General features: G+C 48.7%; 1 protein-coding gene across 1 annotated transcript in view; it reads left to right on the top strand.

Moving 5' to 3' along the window:
• ABCA4 (ATP binding cassette subfamily A member 4) overlaps positions 1-18,856 on the top strand; it is a 295,790-nt gene that overhangs the window by 252,957 nt on the left and 23,977 nt on the right. The window contains exons 42-45 of the mRNA XM_075322132.1: positions 911-1,040; positions 5,665-5,785; positions 10,714-10,776; positions 13,135-13,241. Coding sequence (XP_075178247.1) covers positions 911-1,040; positions 5,665-5,785; positions 10,714-10,776; positions 13,135-13,241 — 421 coding nt within the window. The remainder of the gene's footprint in view (positions 1-910; positions 1,041-5,664; positions 5,786-10,713; positions 10,777-13,134; positions 13,242-18,856) is intronic.

Below are 18,856 nucleotides of genomic sequence, written 5' to 3'. Positions count from 1 at the left end.
GATCCCTGTGGTACCCCACTGCTGACTATGGCCCATTTAGAGAATGTACCATTTATGACTACTCTTTGTTTCCTATATTTTAGCCAATTCCTTACCCAGTTGCATATTGTGTCCCCTAGTCCTTGCTTCTGGAGCTTTAGTATAAGGCTATTATGTGGTACAGTATCAAATGCCTTTGCAAAGTCCAAATAAATCACATCAGCTGCATTACCAATATCCAGGTTTGAACTTACCCCCTCATAGAACCCCAACAGGTTGGTTAGACACGACTTATCTTTCATGAATCCATGCTGTTTGTCAGTTATCATATTATTTTCTGCAATATATTTTTGCATGTCATCCCTTAAAATGCCCTCAAAAACTTTGCATACTACTGATGTCAGGCTTACTGGACGGTAGTTGCCTGGATCTACCCTCTTACCTTTCTTAAATATCGGTACCACATCAGCAATCCTCCAATCCTGAGGCACCAACCCCGTTACAAGTGAGTCTACATAGCTGGAATCAGCATCTCTGCCCCTCTGCTGCTCTCAGATTTAATAGCAAAAAAACTTCTGACAGATTCTCTTTAAGGGAGTGAACATAGGAGAGAGAGAGAGAGAGAGAGAGAAGAAAAAAAAAAAGAGGATCCGGATCGTGCACCCCGAATCCCGGGTACTGGTCGGACTCGGATTGGGCTCTCAAACCGTGCGGATCTGGATTTTGCGGATCCGGGGGTCCGCTCAACACTATAAATGAGTAGTTCTACCTGTATAGACCTTTGGGACGTCCTGCTGGGGCAATCAGAGCAATGAGGCCATTTTTATTCTTCAGTTAACTTGTTTGGGACTTTTTATTACTGGTTATAGAAATACGTGCATTACTTCTAGCCTTATGTTATATTTTACCTAGAACGCTGTGTTTCATGCAGGTGAAGAGCACATAACAAATCCTTTCCAGTGGGAGTTCCTGGGAAGAAATATTATTGTGATGGCCATTGAAGGAGTCGTGTATTTTGGCTTGAATTTACTTATTCAAAACCGCTTCTTTCTCAGCACTTGGTGAGATATACAGTACATCATACCTTAATAGATAAGGCTGTATAGAAGAATGGTTCCAGTTCATTATATTATGGGTGAACTAGTGAGATGGATTTGTGGCGCCCCTGAGGCTCAGTCGCCACAGGGAATTGCATCTGGTTTAAGATTGTAATTTTCTCCCGGGTGAGAAAAGGTTAAAAGGGTGGTTCACGAATATTTTTTATTGTCTAGTTCGATATTATATTGAGAAACAATGTTTCTCTCAAATACCTTGTGTTGGCAATAGTGCCTGTGAGAGGCGCTATTGCAGACCACTGTTCCCGCTCCAGTGACGTCACCGTCAAGTGCCGCACACGTCACATCCGTGCAGCCGGCTGCATTCTTCCAGACTCACTGAACTGTGGGCGGTGTTTCACCGCTGACACAGCCCATCTGCTCCCTGCTCCCCCCTCCCTCCTCCCTCATAGCAGAACGCTGCAAGCAAGAGGCGCGATGCTCTGTGCTGTGAGGGAGGAGGGAGGGAGGAGCAGGGAGCAGATGGGCTGTGTCAGCGGTGAAACACCGCCCACAGCTCAGTGTGTCTGGAAGAATGCAGCCGGCTGCACGGATGTGACATGTGCGGCACTTGACGGTGACATGAGTCACCACATACAGGAAGCCAGACTGCAGGTGGGCACCATAGCAATGGGTAGTTCCCCAGCACTGCTGAGTCATTCCAGAGGGTGGGGAGCTGCTTTTCAGTGAGTGAGTAGAACACTTCAGAAGAACAGTCTGAGACAACGACGAAGCAACAGGTCCCCGGGGGGAGTGCTACACCCTGCTCCCCTCCGGGGGACAGCCTGGTATGCATGCTTAAGAACTATCTCAGGAAGGAGGAAAGAGTGCCAGAACATCATGTGACTTGTAGTACCACGGCTACTATAGAGAGTGCTTCACAGAGCTTCTATAGATATGACCGGCCAGACTGAAAGAGGGCGAGAGACGGAGGCGACCGGTGGAGATGGTGAGACAGAGGAGGAGACATGGCAGCTGAGGTTGAGCCTACAGGCCGCTTTACACGCTGCGATATCGTTACCGATATCACTAGCGTGGGTACCCGCCCCCATCGGTTGTACGACATGGGCAAATCGCTGCCCGTGGCGCACAACATCGCCCAGACCCGTCACACTACTTACCTGCCTAGCGACGTCGCTGTGACCGGCGAACCGCCTCCTTTCTAAGGGGGCGGTTCGTTCGGCGTCATAGCGAAGTCACTAAGCAGCCGCCCAATCAAAGCGGAGGGGCTGAGATAAGCGGCCGTAACATCCCGCCCACCTCCTTCCTTCCTCATTGCTGGCGGGACGCAGGTAAGGTGAGGTTCCTCGTTCCTGCGGCGTCACACGTAGCGATGTGTGCTGCCACAGGAACGAGGAACAACATCGTTACTGCAGCAGCAATGATAATTGAGATTAGGGGGGGATGTCACCGATTAGCGATTTTGAACGTTTTTGCAACGATTAAAAAGCGCTAATAGGTGTCACACGCAACAACATCGCTAAAGCGGCCGGATGTGCGTCACAAATTCCGTGACCCCAACGAGATCGCTTCAGTGATGTCGTAGTGTGTAAAGTGGCCTTAACTGTTCCCACAGTGCCAGCGCGAGTCGGGGTGCAGAGCCCTCGGTTGGGGACACCTTCACGGACTCTAACAATCTGCAGGGGATGGGGATTTCATGTCCCATCGCTTACCACCCACTTTCCTGGAGCACAGTGACATATATGATTTGGGGTCTGGTTTACAGCCAGGCCCCACGGCGAGGATCCGAGTGACCTGCATACAGGACGGGACACTTAATACAGACAGTGGGGTCCCCAAGTTGCTTCAGGCAACAGGGAGCCGCAAGTCAGCGCAAGGAGGAAGGTCTCACACATTTCCATTTTCCACGGACACCGGTGACTGCCTCTGATTTACCCAGAACCAGCTGGAGTCCATCCATGGAGGCGGAGAGCGGCACCTCCGGGGCACCTTATGAACTGTGAGTAAAAAAGAACTTTGAACTGCAGCCCCGGTGTTGTCCTTGTCATTGCCGGAACCCCGCGCTTTGGCGCCATCAGCCGTCCCCACCGTCCTCATCCTCACTGGGGCTCGCTGCACCTTTGGGGAGCTGGACTATCTGGCCTGCGTTAACATCAGCCCTGGAGTAGAGCAACATCTCGCGGCGGTGGCTAATCCCTAACCGCACACCACGGGTGGCGCTGCAAAGCATCCCCCATCCCCATCCAACACTACTCCTGGGAGACGAAAAGTTGCAGGAAGGGGTCAGCGGCCAAGACCCCAGTCACCACTGCCACCAGTGACTCTCTCCAGGGACCCTTCTCCCTCCTTCCATCCCCTTCTACACTGGACACCCGCTTGTTTGTCTCTTACATGTAGCCGACGGGGCCACGAAGCCGGGTCAGGCCAGTCACAGCAACCCCATGAAACTGCTGGTCCGGTGACGAGAAACCCTTGAGGCCCTGTGGGGCGCTACAAATTCACTAAACTATAGGTAACAGTGAGACGCACAGACTGGAGACGTAGATACAGCGGAACTGGGCGGCACGTGGAACAGCAAAGATTAGTAGAGTTGGATACCCAAAACAGCACATGAATCAGCAGAGTTGGATGTGCTTGATGCAGCAGAGCCAAGTGTATGTTACATAGTTACATAGTTGCTTAGGTTGAAAAAAGACTTAGGTCCATCTAGTTCAACCTTCCTCCACCAGTTCTAAATTTGGTCACTAAGTCATTTATAACCAACAATGTTGTGTACTGAGGAAATCATCCAGCCATTTTTTAAAAGCTGTTATAGTATCTGCCATTACTACCTCTTGTGGTCGGCATTCCACAGTCTGACTGCTCTAACTGTAAAGAACCCTTTCCTATTTAGCTGTCGGAATCGCTTTTCTTCCACTCGCAGTGTATGCCCCCTGGTCCTTAGTATTGACTTTGGAAGGAATAAGTCATGTGCCAGTCCTTTATGTTGACCACACATGTATTTATACATATAAATGAGATCTCCTCTGAGACGTCTTTTTTTCTAAGATAAACATATCTAACTTTTTCAACCTGTCATCATATGGGAGGCCTTCCATTCATTATAGTAGTCTAGTTACCCGCCTTTGAACTGACTCGAACTTCTGAATGTCCTTTTTAAAATGTGGAGCCCAAAACTGGATCCCATATTCCAGATGTGGCCTTACAAGTGATTTATATAGGGGTAACAAAACGTTGGGATCGCGGGATCTAATCTCTCTTTTTATACACCCTAAAATTTTGTTTGCTTTTGCAGCTGCTGCTTGACATTGAGTGCTGCTGCTCAGCTTATTTGTAATGAGAATACCAAAGTCCTTCTCCTGTTCTGTAATCCCGAGTTTACTTCCATTTAATGTATACGCAGTTATAGGATTACTCCGTTCTAGGTGCATTACTTGTATGGAGAGCACTTGAATCATCAAAGATAAATAGACAATCAGGTACCCTGTTGTAGCACAGCTTCATGTGCGGATAGAACTTAGGAACAGCAGAGATGAGTAGACAATTAGGCACTTTTTTGCTGGGGCCACCTATAGAGGAAGGTACCCTGTAAGTCGTTATTCACCCCCTTAATGAGCCTTGTAACATACCTGCAGCTAAACGTGTTGGAAACCTTGTTAAAGAGTCATGCATTGTCTTACAGAGAAGCTAGAAGTCAGCTCATTTGCATGTTTTTCTATGGAGAATTGCAAGTAAGACCGTACTCAGAGCTGTTTTTTTTAAATTTAGTCAATTCCTCGCCCCAATGAAAACACATAAAAAGTGAACTGAAAAGAGCACTCATGTGAAGAGGGAATGAGGTGGAATAAATGTGGCAGAACAAACGCTCACCCAACAGCTATATCTGGAATTTTAAGTTTCGAGGACATATAGATGCACCATTGACCATCTTTCATGCTAGGTATGGGAGCACCACGCATTCGGTGACAGGGAAGGGAGGGTAAACCCTGAGTCTAGGGAAGGCGGAGATGGTGACCCATGACCAACCCTTCCGCTGGCCCCGGCTTCCCTGACCACCGTAGATAGGTTCCACACCTATACGCCAAGCGGGATAGCTGGCCCTGCCTGACTACAAACTGGGCCCAAGGTAAAAAACAGATGGGATGAGCACTTAGTCAACTCCACTAAGCTCTAAAGACACAGGGAGCACAATAGGGAGAAGTGATTAATAACTTATCTCCAAGAAGAAGATGACTCGGAGAGGAACAGCAACAAACAAAAATGTTTCTTCAGATGAATACAAGTTGACTATTTGCAGCCAAGGCCTGTATAGGAATTTAACTCTATCACCAGCAAACACCAAGGGAAAATGTGGGTATTTAAGGACACAACGGGAAGTGAGGACGATTAACAACTGAACGGTGAGATCTGCAGGATCCTAAAAGGAACGGGATTAACCCCAAGCAGAGAAGATACCTAGGATACGATTAACACCACAGCAGGATGAATACAATGTCAGGGAGCAGTTTGTGAAGCCAAATGCTGTGACCTTCTACAGCCGGACACCACAGGACTTTCAGTCAACCATGACACCATTGTTGCAGTTCTCAGATCAGGATTATTTGTTTGTTGATTTTCATGTGTATTGCAGGTTTGCAGAACCTCCAAAAGATCAGATTGAAGGAGAAGATGAAGATGTGGCACAAGAGAGACAGAGAGTGATAAAAGGTGGAGGAAAGAATGATATATTACGACTAAAGGAATTAACAAAGGTAAAGTATTACATTCAGTTACATATGACTATACAGAGTTAAGGCAACTTTACACACTGCGATATCGGTCCCGATATCACTAGTGTGGGTACCCGCCCCCATCTGTTGCGCGACACGGGCAAATCGCTACCCGTGCCGCACAACATCGCCCAGACCCGTTACACATACTTACCTGCCCGGCGACGTCGCTGTGACCGGCGAACCGCCTCCTTTCTAAGGGGGTGGTCCGTGCAGCGTCACAGCGACGTCACTGAGCGGCCGCCCAATAGCAGCGGAGGGGCGGAGATGAGCGGGACGTAACATCCCGCCCACCTCCTTCCTTCCTCATAGCAGCCGGGAGGCAGGTAAGGAGAGCTTCCTCGTTCCTGCGGCGTCACACATAGCGATGTGTGCTGCCGCAGGAGCGACGGACTACATCGTTACTGCTGCAGTAACGATAATCGAGAATGGACCCCCATGTCACCGATGAGCGATTTTGCACGTTTTTGCAACGATGCAAAATCGCTCATCGGTGTCACATGCAGCAACATCGCTAATGCGGCCGGATGTGCGTCACAAATTCCGTGACCCCAACGACTCCGCATTAGCGATGTCGCAGCGTGTAAAGCCCCCTTTAGGCCCAACATACAGGCATGATATTTATTAGTAAATTTAAAGGGGTTTTCCGGCCTTAGGGTACAAGTCTGAAGTCAATCTATGTGACTGTGGACTTAAGAATCCTCACGTTATTAGGATTCTCTGGTACCAACGCAGGGAGCGGACAGTCATGCAACTGCATGTATGTGACTTGTATACGATCGGCCATATTCCAACCAGATGTGTTTGGCCTCACTCGCTTCACTTGTAGCAAGGCCATTCACGTCTCGTCAGCACGTGACCTCATGTATGCAAATAACATCTCTAGACATCACGTGTGTATGGTGTGCATGTGCTGTGAGTATTCACAGGTCTCCAGTCACATAGATTGACCGCAGACTTGTACTCTAAGGCGGGCTTTGCACGTTGCAACATCGGTAACAATGTGTTACCGATGCTGCAGCGATAGTCCCGCCCCCGTCGCACGTTCGATATATAGTGAAAGCTGCCGTAGCGATTATTATCGCTACGGCAGCTTTACACGCACATACCTGCCGTGCGACGTCCCTCTGGCCGGCGACCCGCCTCCTTCCTTAGGGGGCGGGTCGTGCGGCGTCACAGTGACGTCACACGGCAGGCGGCCAATTGAAGTGGAGGGGCGGAGATGAGCAGGATGTAAACATCCCGCCCACCTCCGTCCTTCTCATTGCAGCCGGCGGCAGGTAAGGTGAAGTTCATCGCTCCTGCGGCTTCATACACAGCGATGTGTGCGGCCGCAGGAACGAGGAACTACATCGTACCTGTCGCTCCCCCGGCATTATGGAAATGTCGGAGGCTGCAGCGATGATACGATGACGACGATTTTGCGCTCGTTCATCGTATCATCTAGGCTTTACACACTACGACATCGCAAGTGACGCCGGATGTGCGTCACTTTCGATTTGACCCCACCGACATCGCACCTGCGATGTCGTAGTGTGCAAAGCCCGCCTAAGGGGTACTTTACACGCTGCGACATCGCTGCCGATATATCGTCGGGGTCACGTCGTTAGTGACGCACATCCGGCGCCAGTAGTGACATTGCAGCGTGTGACACAAATGAGCGACGATCAACGTGCGCAAAAACGTGCAAAATCGTTGCTCGTTGACACGTCATTCATTTCCATAATATCGGTGCTGCTGCAGGTACGATGTTGTTTGTCATTCCTGTGGCAGCACACATCGCTATGTGTGACGCCGCTGGAACGACAAACATCTCCTTACCTGCGTCCACCGGAAAAAAAGGAAGGAAGGAGGTGGGCGGCATGTTCCGGCCGCTCATCTCCACCCCTCCTTTTCTATTGGGCGGCGGTTCAGTGACGCTGCTGTGACGTTGCTGTGACGCTGATCGAACCGCCCCCTTAGAAAGGAGGCGGTTCGCCGGTCACAGCGACGTCGCAGAGCAGGTATGTGCGTGTGACGCTGCCGTAGCGATAATGTTCTCTACGGCAGCAATCACCACATATCGGTCGTGCGACTGGGGGCAGGTGCAATGGCGCTGGACATCGCCAGCAAATGCTAGCGATGTCGCTGTGTGTAAAGCCCACTTAAGGCCAGACAACGCCTTTAAAGGGTCATGCCAAAATGTTAGGTTATTCCCTATACAAAAGACAGTGGATAACCTACTCTGATTGCTAGAGCTCAAACAGCTGCCACCCGCCTTCTCCAAGTTCATGAGATAAGGTCACTGGAACGTGGGAACCATCGATCTTAGGATTGCAGAGATCCCAGTAGTCAGCCAGTCAGAGATCAGCAAGTTATCTGGATAGGGAACAACTTAAAGCGGTTGTCCAGTACATTAACATTGATGGCCTATCTTTAGGATAGGGAATCAATGTCTCATCGGCCGGGGTCCAACACCTAACATCCCCACCAATGAGAGATTCTCAGTGCCGGCGGAAGTCGGCAGCCGGGAATGCTCAGTTTAAGTTGCCCCATCATCTGATAGTGGCAGCGGCTGGGTAATGTACATCTGCTTCCCTTTCAAATCAATAGGAGGTGGATGTGCAGTATCCAGAACTGAGCATTTCTGAGTACCTACTGCCACCACCGGCTCCGATAACAGCTGATCGGTGGGGGTGTCAGACCCTGACCAATCAGATAATGATGACCTGTCCTAAGGATACGCCATCAGTGTTAAAGTAGTGGACAACCTCTTCAATATATTGGAATAGCCCTTTAAAATATGATACAGTATATATAATAATGAATAATTGGAACATTTAAAGTAACTGTACAATTAAGCTAGAGAATAGAGACATTGTTCTTTATAATCTTTTCTTTTTAATCTTATAATTTTAAAATTAATTTTGTTAAAAAATAAGACAAAAATATAATGACAATCTACTATATTAGGCCCTGTGCGTGTGGCGCCCTGGACAAGCCAGGACGTCACAGGTACTGCAACAACACACCCGACACCCCGGTTAGGCACATCAGTCACACACAAATCCTTGTTGCCTCCCTCCAGGGGCTGATGTCCACACCAGGTGGGGTGGAGCCAGGCGGTTGGCCCCACCCACTGAGGAGTTCACAGTCCTGGAGGCGGGAAAGAGGCAGTTGAGAACAGTGAGGGAAAGTGTTGGAGAGAGTTGAGTGAAGTGGTGGTGGAGCAGATTGACCGTGTCCGGGTATGTGGCCCGGGCACCTAAGAGCAAGGTTGGCAGACGGTGGTGACCGTCTGCAGGAGGGGCCGATCGACGCGGAACCGTAGGACCGGGGTCGGGCGGTGGCCCGCCAGTACCAAACCGGGGAGCGAAGAGAAGCCAGCACCATTCGGCAGGGCCTACGGACCCCGACCAGGCTTGGAGTCGCCGTTAAACCAGTCAAATCCGTTAGCGACGGGAACCTCCGGGGTTTCCCAGCAGCAAAGACCCGATTGAAGGCAACCGCTCAACCGTGAAGGGAAATACAGTCACCGCCAAGGCTACAATTCCCAGGGCCTGAGCCTGCGGGCAAAAGGGGCTCCCTCGGCATCTATCCAAGCTGGGGAGCGGGTTACCGGTGGGAAGCCATCGGGGCCGAAAACACATTACAGGTGCAGGGAAAGGCAGTCACCGCCAACCTACCGGGAGTGACCACCGCAGCCGGCTGCGGGACCCGTCCATCCAGCCGTCTGTTTTACCAGAGACTCCGTATACGTTATTGGCTGAGTGAGTACCACCGTGCCGTCTGGCACCGCGCTGCCCCCGCGACCCTGCACCTCACCAAACCCTGCCATCCACTTTTCAGTCACCCTCACCGGGCCCCGGGACCACAAAACCCCCCTACCCATGGAGGGGAGAGAAACATCTCGGCTGCTCCCTGTCATCGCTCCCGGGATCCCCATCCAGAGCAGCGGTGGTGTCCCCAACCTCACCACAAACTGTGGGTGGCATCATGGACCGACTTCCCAAACCCCAAAAACTATCCCCCTTTTACTCACGGGCGAGTAGCGCCGCTCGAGTCCCCGGGTCCGGCCCACCGCTCGAGCCACCGAGCATCAGCAGCAGCAGCGCCGGACCAGAGCGTGGTGAGCGCAACGCCCCCTCCCCGCCCGCGACATGCGCACGCTGTGGATTTACCCGTGGAATTTTCGCGGAATTCGCTGAAGGAATGCTGCAGAAAATGTTTATAATATTTCTCCAGTCATTCTCCAGCAAAATCTATGGGGATTAAAAAATGCTGTGCGCACACTGCGCTTTTTTGTACCTGCGGATTTTGCCGCGCAATTTCCGCTGGAGAATTAATGTGCATGTCACTAAATTTATGCAGATACCTGCGGTTTTTGCCATAGATAATGGTAAAAACCCGCAGGGACCAACCTGCTGCAAATCCGCACCGAAATCGCGGCAAATCCGCATGCGGATTTTGGTGCGTTTTTTTATGCAGGTGCGGGAATCTTTCAGAGGCAGTTCACAAAATACTCAGATTCTTTTTGGGTCTTGGGACTAAATTTTTGCAAAGTTGTTCTCAAATTTGAAATTTAAACCAAGCACCCCTTTATGAAGCAACTCTCTGGAGTCCAAAATGTTGGTACAAAGTAATCAGAGATTTCACATCTGCAACTGGGACCAATAGTTTCAGAGGAGTTTATGATACAAATAACAGAGGCAAGCAACTTTTCTCTATGGTGGCCCCTTTTGGAGGGTATAGTTGACAGCTTAAATTTGGCCTACTCTGAAGCTATAAGAAATAATGTTATTTAGTAAAGTTAAGATGTAATAAAATTGGAAATTTCTTCTAGTTTTTGTTTTTTCAAAAACATTTCTATAAATACGTATTATTTTTAAATGTCCTTCCTAACTTTATATTTTCTCAATTGTTTGATGCAGATTTATGCCGGTAAACATACCCCTGCTGTTGATAAGCTCTGCATTGGTGTACGACCTGGAGAGGTATGTTCACAGAGAATTTTAAAACAGATTATTTTACCTTGTTGTTTAATTGTGAGGCCAAATTTCCCTGCAGGATTTTCACACAGATTTTACGCTTTGCAATGTAAAGCATGATAACTGCATCAAATCCATAATTAAATCCAGATATAACACATACTAATGAAATCTCTGAGATTATATTTAGTAAACTCTGCCCAAAAAAAGTGACAAATATCTTGCTTTCTATGTTTTCAGTTGACTAAATTCTTTCAAATGAAATTAGGAATCATGAGCGGAATATTTGTAGTAGACTTTTTGGTCACACAAAGGACAACATTACCAGAATTGAAGAATAGGTTTGCCAAGACCAAAGACCATCAAGTCATATGAGGACATGCACATATTAATGGTTCGCTTCCCAAAACAGAGGCCAAAAATAAAGACGCAGAATCACTAGCATACCTGAGCTCTTGTCTTATAGTGAGCCTGTTAGACTCACCAGCTTAGCTGAGCTCTGGTGTTAGGGGTACTTTGCACACTATGACATCGCAGGTGCGATGTCGGTGGGGTCAAATCGAAAGTGACGCACATCCGACGTCGCTGTCGATATCGGAGTGTGTATATCGTATTTGATACGATTAACGAGCGCAAAAGCGTTGAAATTGTATCATCGGTGTAGCGTCGGTCATTTCCATAATTTCGGAAGGACCGATGTTACGATGTTGTTCCTCGTTCCTGCGGCAGCACACATCGCTGTGTGTGAAGCCGCACGAGCGAGGAACATCTCCTACCTGCGTCCTGCGGCTCACGCCGGCTATGTGGAAGAAAGGAGGTGGGCGGGATGTTTACGTACCGCTCATCTCCGCCCCTCCGCTATTGGCCGCCTGCCGTGTGACGCCGCATGACCCGCCCCCTTAGGAAGGAGGCGGGTCGCCGGCCAGAGCGATGTCGCAGGGCAGGTAAGTCCATGTGAAGCTGTCGTAGTGATAATGTTTGCTACGGCAGCTATCACGAGAGATCGCAGCTGCGACGGGGGCGGGGACTATCGCGCTCGGCATTGCAAGCATCGGCTTGCGATGTCGTAGTGTGCCAAGTACCCCTTATAGTGAGCCTATTAGACTCTCCAGCTTAGCTGAGCTCCTGTCTTATAGTAGGCCTGTTAGACTCACCAGCTTAGTTGAGCTCATGTCTTATAGTGAACCTGTTAGACTCGCCAGCTTAGCTGAACTCCTGTCTTATAGTGGGCCTGTTAGACTCACCAGCTTAGTTGAGCTCCTATCTCATAGTGAGATTGTTAGACTCTCCAGCTTAGCTGAGCTACTGTCTGATAGTGAGCCTATTAGACTCACCAGCTTAGCTGCGCTCCTGACTTATAGTGAGCCTGTTAGACTCTCCAGCTTAGCTGAACTCCTGTCTTATAGTGAGCAATACCTCCTGTCTTAAGGGCACGTTACACGCTATGATATATCTTACGATGTGTCATCGGGGTCACGTCGTAAGTGACGCACATCCGGCATCGTATAACATATCATAGCGTGTGACAGCTATGAGCAACTGTGAACAAGCAAAAATACTCACCTTATCGTTGCTCGTTGACACGTCGCTCATTTTCTAAAAATCGAACGTCCGGTTGTTCATTGTTCCCGAGGCAGCACACATCACTCCGTGTGACACCCCGGGAACGATGTACTGCAGCTTACCTGCATCCCGCCAGCAATGGAACGGAAGGAAGGAGGTGGGCGGGATGTTAAAGTCTCGCTAATCTCCGCCCCTCCGCTTTTATTGGCCGGCCGCTGTGTGATGTCGCAGTGACGACGAACGTCAGGAAGTGGATGTTCACCGCCCACAGCGAGCTCGTTTGGAAGGTAAGTACGTGTGACGGGGGTTTACGACTTTGTGCGACACGGGCAAGAAATTGCCCGTGACGCACAAACGATGGGGGTGGGTGCGATCGCACATGCGATCACACGACAAATTGAAGCGTGTAAAGCAGCCTTTATAGTGAGCCTGTTAGACTCACCAGCTTAGCTGAGCTCCTGTCTTATAGTGGGCCTGTTAGAGTTTCCTTCATGAGTTTAAGGCATGATACATTTGAAAAAAAGAAAACCACCCTCTGCACAGATGGAACTGCCAAGAAATGCTGGGGAATTTCAGCTCTGAAGGCTGCAGATTTGCTAATTAAAATTTGTAGAATAACACAGTCTGTAATTTAAATTAAAAAATATGTCAAAAATTTAAACAATTATTCACATGTCTATGTAGGAAAAATAAGCCTTTGATAGTTTGCAAAAGATCTAAACCGTATAATTTACCTGTAAGTAATTTTCTTTGTCTCATTTGTTTTATTTTTTTTTATATACTTAACATCCTTTTATCTAGTGTTTTGGTCTTCTGGGTGTGAATGGAGCTGGAAAGACCACCACTTTCAAGATGTTGACTGGAGACATCCAGGTGACATCAGGAGACGCCTCAGTGGCTGGATACAGGTAAATCTGGCTTACAAAAATAGTTAATTCCGTTGAATCCAAAATTCATACTTCAAAATTATAGTGTATAAAATGTATATTAAAGTCTATGCACACCTATGTACATATTTCTTTTTTGTTTGTTTTTGCTTCCTAAATGCAAAGTTAGGCTGTGTGCACACGATGCGTTTTTTACCGCGGAAACGCTGCGTTTTGAACCGCAGCGTTTCAGTGGCAAATTGCATGCGTTCAGCTTTCCCAGCAAAGTGTATGGGAAAGCTGAAAAATCAGTGCACATGCTGCGTTTCTTTCCGCAGCGTTTTGGATGCCAAAAATCGGTGCGGAAAGAAAAGCAGCATGTCACTTCTTTTGTGCGTTGTGGCTGCGTTCTCTCCCCCATTGAAATCAATGATGTGGGGTCAGAACGCAGCCACAACGCATGGACCTGCTTTTTTGTTGCGGTCCGCGGCCTTTGTCGGCACGCCAGAACGCAGGCATTTACCTGGAAGTGAGGTCAAGAGGCTTCCTGTTGACCTCACTTCCTGGCAAAGCCCCCGGTGTCGCCAAAGTGCCCGCCCCGACCCCCGACCCCCCTCCCGAAAATCCAACATGGCCGCGCGCACAGTAGCGCACCGGCCGCCCTGCTCCTATGATTTCTGTCGCATGTGCAATAACACATGCGACAGAAAACTGTTCCCCAGGCCCTGCCCGTTCACCCCAATTCCCCCCCCGGTGTCATACATACCTGTCCGGTCGCAGCGCTGATCCCCCGCGGCCCCCTCCTCCTTCACAGTGCACGCTGGCCGGTCACATGAGCAGAGCAGCTGACAGCCAGCACAGTGTTCAGTGTGAGCTGTGCTGGCTGCTCGCACTCTGCAGCTGTGACCCGGGGAGAGTGGGTGCAGATTTTTGCACCCACTCTCCTCAAATGGAGGGTCTGCCCTCCTAGAAAATGGGGGATACGTTTCCTGAACGTGCCCCCATATTCTAGAAGGTCCAGAGGCGACGTGGGACATCCATATGGATTTCTGCGGACCCATTTTTTTTTATTAAATTGGAGAACAAGGGAATGATTTGGGGAGTGTTTTTTCTAATAAAACATTTTTTGTTGTCTTTTTTTGCTTTTGTTTACTGTCAATTAGTTATGTCGGGTGTCTGATAGACGCCGTGACATCACTAATTGCTGGGCTTGATGCCAGGTGACATTACACATCTGGTATCAACCCCATTTATTACCCCGTTAGCCAACGCACCAGGGCGCGGGATGAGTTGGGGCGAAGCGCCAGGATTGGCGCATCTAATGGATGCGCCACTTCTGGGGCGGCTGCGGCCTGCTATTTTTAGGCTGGGAAGAGTCCAATAACCATGGCTCTTCCCACCCTGAGAATACCAGACCCCAGCTGTCAGCTTCACCTTGGCTGGTGATCTAATTTGGGGGGACCCCACGTTATTTTTTTTTTTATTCTTTATTTATAAATAAAAAAAAAAAACATGGGGAGCCCTCCAAATTGATCACCAGCCAAGATGAAGCTGCCAGCTGTGGTTTGCAGGCTACAGCTGTCTGCTTTACCCTGACTGGCTATCAAAAATAGGGGGGACCCCACGCCATTATTTATTTTTTTTTTTTTATTGGATAAATACTAAGCTAGGCACCCTTTAGTGCCACATGAAAGGTACTAAAGGTGCCAGCTTAGAATATGCAGGCGGGGGTAGGACGTTCTATATATTTGACATCCCTTCATCCATTGACGCTTTTTAGGCTGTGTGTCCACAATCAGGGTTTGCAGCGTTATGGGCGCTGAGTGTTTTCCCTGCGTCCATAACGCTGCGTTGTGCAGTAGAAGCACAGTGGAAGGATTTTTGGAGATCCCATGCCCACTGTGCTTCTTTTCTCCGCAGCATAAACTGACCGGTAGTGTGGCTTCCCGAGCCTCAGCATGTCAATTTATGCTGCGGAGACGAGTGTTCTCTGCAGGTAGTATAGAGCTCCACAGCAGCCTGAACCCAAATCGTGGGCATGGGCAGCTGCAGGAAGGCTGGCACTGTGTACTAGACGCCGTGTCGCTGGATCATGGCCACATAGCCTTAGGCCCCTTTCACACGTCAGTGATTCTGGGACGTTTGTGCTTTTTTTTAAACGTACCAGGATCACTGACATACGCAGACCCATTATAATGAATGGGTCTGCTCACACGTCAGTGATTTTTCACTGCACGTGTCTCCATGCGGCGTACCTGCGTGTGCGTGATTGCCGCACGGAGACATGTCCATTTTTTTCTGGCATCACTGATGTCCCACGGACCACGCAGTGGTGTGATCCGTGAAACACGTGCCAGAAAAAAACGTGCTTTTAAAATAAAAAACATTTTAACTCACCCGGCTCCAGCGATGTCCTCTGCAGCCCGTCCTCCCTGTTCCTTCTGTGCCGGCTCATTATTGTCGCGCATATTCATGATGCACGACACAGCCAACCCGGAAGCAGCTGCTGTGGGGGTCAGCGCCGGCCGGATGCTGCACCGCGGGAGCGATCAGCACCATGGAGAGCGGGAGCGGGTGCAGGTGAGTTAATCTCTAAGTGCAATCACGGGCCACGGAGAACGGAGCCCGGATTGCACTTAGACAACCCACGTGTGCCGTGATTCACGGCACACGGAGGGACATGTGCGTGTTTTACACGCCAGTGAAAAACGTCAGTGTTTTTCACTGACATGTGAAGCGGGCCTAAAAGTGAGAATATTGTTGCTACAGCAACATTTTGGGTGAAGTAGCTGTGGATTCAAAATGCTTAATATACTCCTGAATAAAATCCTTGATGGGTGCAGATTCCAAAATGGGGTCACTTGTGGGGGTTTTCTGACGTATAGGTACCTAAGGGGCTTGGTGCGCGAAGTTTATTTCAACTTTTCCAAAATTCAAATGGTGCTCCTTCCATTCCAAGCCCTCCCATTTATCCAAACAGAATGTGGAGAAGGAAATGACATCACAGGTTTTTTTTTCCAAAGGTCTGTGTTCAACCAACTTTATTATCACTGACAAGTCTTAAAAAACGCACCTAAAAAAACGCATGAAAAACGCATGAAAAACGCATGCGTTTTCGATGCGTTGTTTCTCAAAAAGCATTGTTTACAATTCTCCCCTCTGCCAGAGGGTGCGTTTTTTTCCGCGCGGAAAAAAAAGCAACGTGTGCACATACCCTTAAGCAGCTTTCTAATATTAAAAATGATTGTCTTATTTTGCTGCCCCAAGTCCTCTCTCTGGTGCTTTGCAAAATGTCACAAATCCAACAGAATAACAACTCCTTTGTTACGACTCTCACTGCTCTCCCTCCTTTCTTAGTTTGAGAGGGACAGAAGCTGTACATAGATCTCCATATTAACAAGGAAGATAGCATGTACAGTCTTAGGTAGGGCAGAGAAAACAGGCTATAGAAACAGAGAAAGGAACGGGAAGAGGAAACAAGTGCAGGATAGAAGCTGTGCTGAACTCGTACATTTATCGTTGCTGGAAGCTCTGCCAAACTGGTACCTAATTCATCTAATGATAAGTAGTTCATGCTTTTCCCCGTGTGTCCCCTTTGTGTCTTCTATGGTTATTTTGTGGGGTTAATGGAGAGCTCATCCCATCTGTTCCCTATTTAGGGCCCAGCACTAGGGATACCTAGGATCAGGTATCTGGCTTGGTGCATAGGTGTGGAACCTACCTAGGGTGGTGAGGGACCCCAGGAACCAGACATTGGATCGGTCATGGGTCACCATCTTCCCCTTCCCTAGACACAGTGTTTCCCTTCCCTTTCGCCGTGCGCGTGGTACTTCTCCGTACCTAGCCTGACAATTCACATGTCCAGTAATCATCCATTAGAATGGATCCAGCTGAGATCTATAGGCAAAAAAGTTGTGCAAACACAACTTTTTTGCCCATTGTTAGATAACTGATTTCTGCTGGATCTGTTTTTTTTCCATAGTGGAGTCTATAGAGAACAGATCCGCTACAGCAGTGTTCTCTAACTCCAGTCCTCAAGGCCCACCAACAGTGCGTGTTTCAGGATTTGCTTAGTATTGCACATGTGTTGGACTAGATCTAAATTATCTTAGCGGATAATTAAATTATCTCTTGGGGAATACTAAAGCTGGTGTCACACTAAACGACAGCGACAACGACGTCGCTGTTACGTCACCATTTTCGGTGACGTAACAGCGACCTTGTAAGTCGCTGTTATGATCGCTGCTTAGCTGTCAAACACAGCAGAAGCAGCGATCATAAGGTCGCTGTGCTACATGTTCAGAGAGCAGGGAGCCGCGCTTAGCGCTGGCTCCTTGCTCTCCTGCAGCACACATCGGGTTAATTAACCCGATGTGTGCTGCAGCTACATGTCACAGTTCAGAGAGCAGGGAGCCGCGCTTAGCGCTGGCTCCTTGCTCTCCTGCAGCACACATCGGGTTAATTAACCCGATGTGTGCTGCAGCTACATGTCACAGTGCAGAGAGCAGGGAGCCGCGCGCACTGCTTAGCGCTGGCTCCTTGCTCTCCTTGCTACAGTATACATCGGGTTAATTACCCGATGCGTACTGCAGCCACATGTCACAGTGCAGGAGCCGGCACTGGCAGCAAGAGCGGAGGCTGGTAACCAGCGTAAACATCGGGTAACCAGGGAAAGGTCTTCCCTTGGTTACCCGATGTTTACGCTGGTTACAGCTTACCGCAGCTGCCAGTGCCGGCTCCTGATCGCTTCATTTCGTCGCTCTCTCGCTGTCACACACAGCGATGTGTGTGTCACAGCGGGAGAGTGACGACCAAAAAATGAAGCTGGACATTCAGCAACGACCGGCGACCTCACAGCAGGGGCCAGGTCGTTGCTGGATGTCACACACAGCGACAGCGACGGGACGTCGCTGCAACGTCACAGAAAATGGTGACGTAGCAGCGACGTCGTTGTCGTCGTCGTTATGTGTGACACCAGCTTAAGGAAATCCTGAAAACACACACTGTTGGTGGAATTCATCAATGAAGCCGGCTGGAAGCACTCACTGTTGGTGGGCCTTGAGGACTGGAGTTGGATTTTTTTATTTATCTTCCATTTGAAATGGATCTGTTTATAAATTCAAGAAAAATGGATGACTAAATTGCAATCCATTAACAGATCCATTCGCCATCGGAACCGCCAGAAATCAGTTAAACAAAAAAATTGGTTTTGCCTACAGATCTTTACAGGATCTGTTCTAATGAATTATTACAGGACATGTAAACAGAGCCTTATTCCGTAAACCGTAGTAATGTGCCGAAAAAAGGCCATTTCACGACAGCAGCTGAAAAACCCCATTGACTTCTATAATCTACTTATTATCTATTTACTGATGTTATGGAAGAGGAGGAACTGTCAAACCAGATAATATAAGGACAAGTGACATTAATGGAGAGGTATTACTTATGTAAAATACATTCAGCTTTGTATCGGACAACTGGACCCCACTGCCTTGTCTCTTGCCAGTAGGCCCCGCCATTATACCTACACTCAGCTTTCTATTATGCTTGCTGATCTTTTTAATCCTAGATATTTTATTATTACTACACTTACCGGATTGCAAGCATTACCATTTAGAAAGACTTGTTCTAAGCCAAGTATTAGAACATTGCTGTAA

This window comes from Anomaloglossus baeobatrachus, chromosome 8 (genome assembly GCF_048569485.1).
Source record: "Anomaloglossus baeobatrachus isolate aAnoBae1 chromosome 8, aAnoBae1.hap1, whole genome shotgun sequence".
Classification (NCBI taxonomy): Eukaryota; Metazoa; Chordata; class Amphibia; order Anura; family Aromobatidae; genus Anomaloglossus; species Anomaloglossus baeobatrachus.
This window is presented reverse-complemented; position numbering and strand designations above follow the sequence as displayed.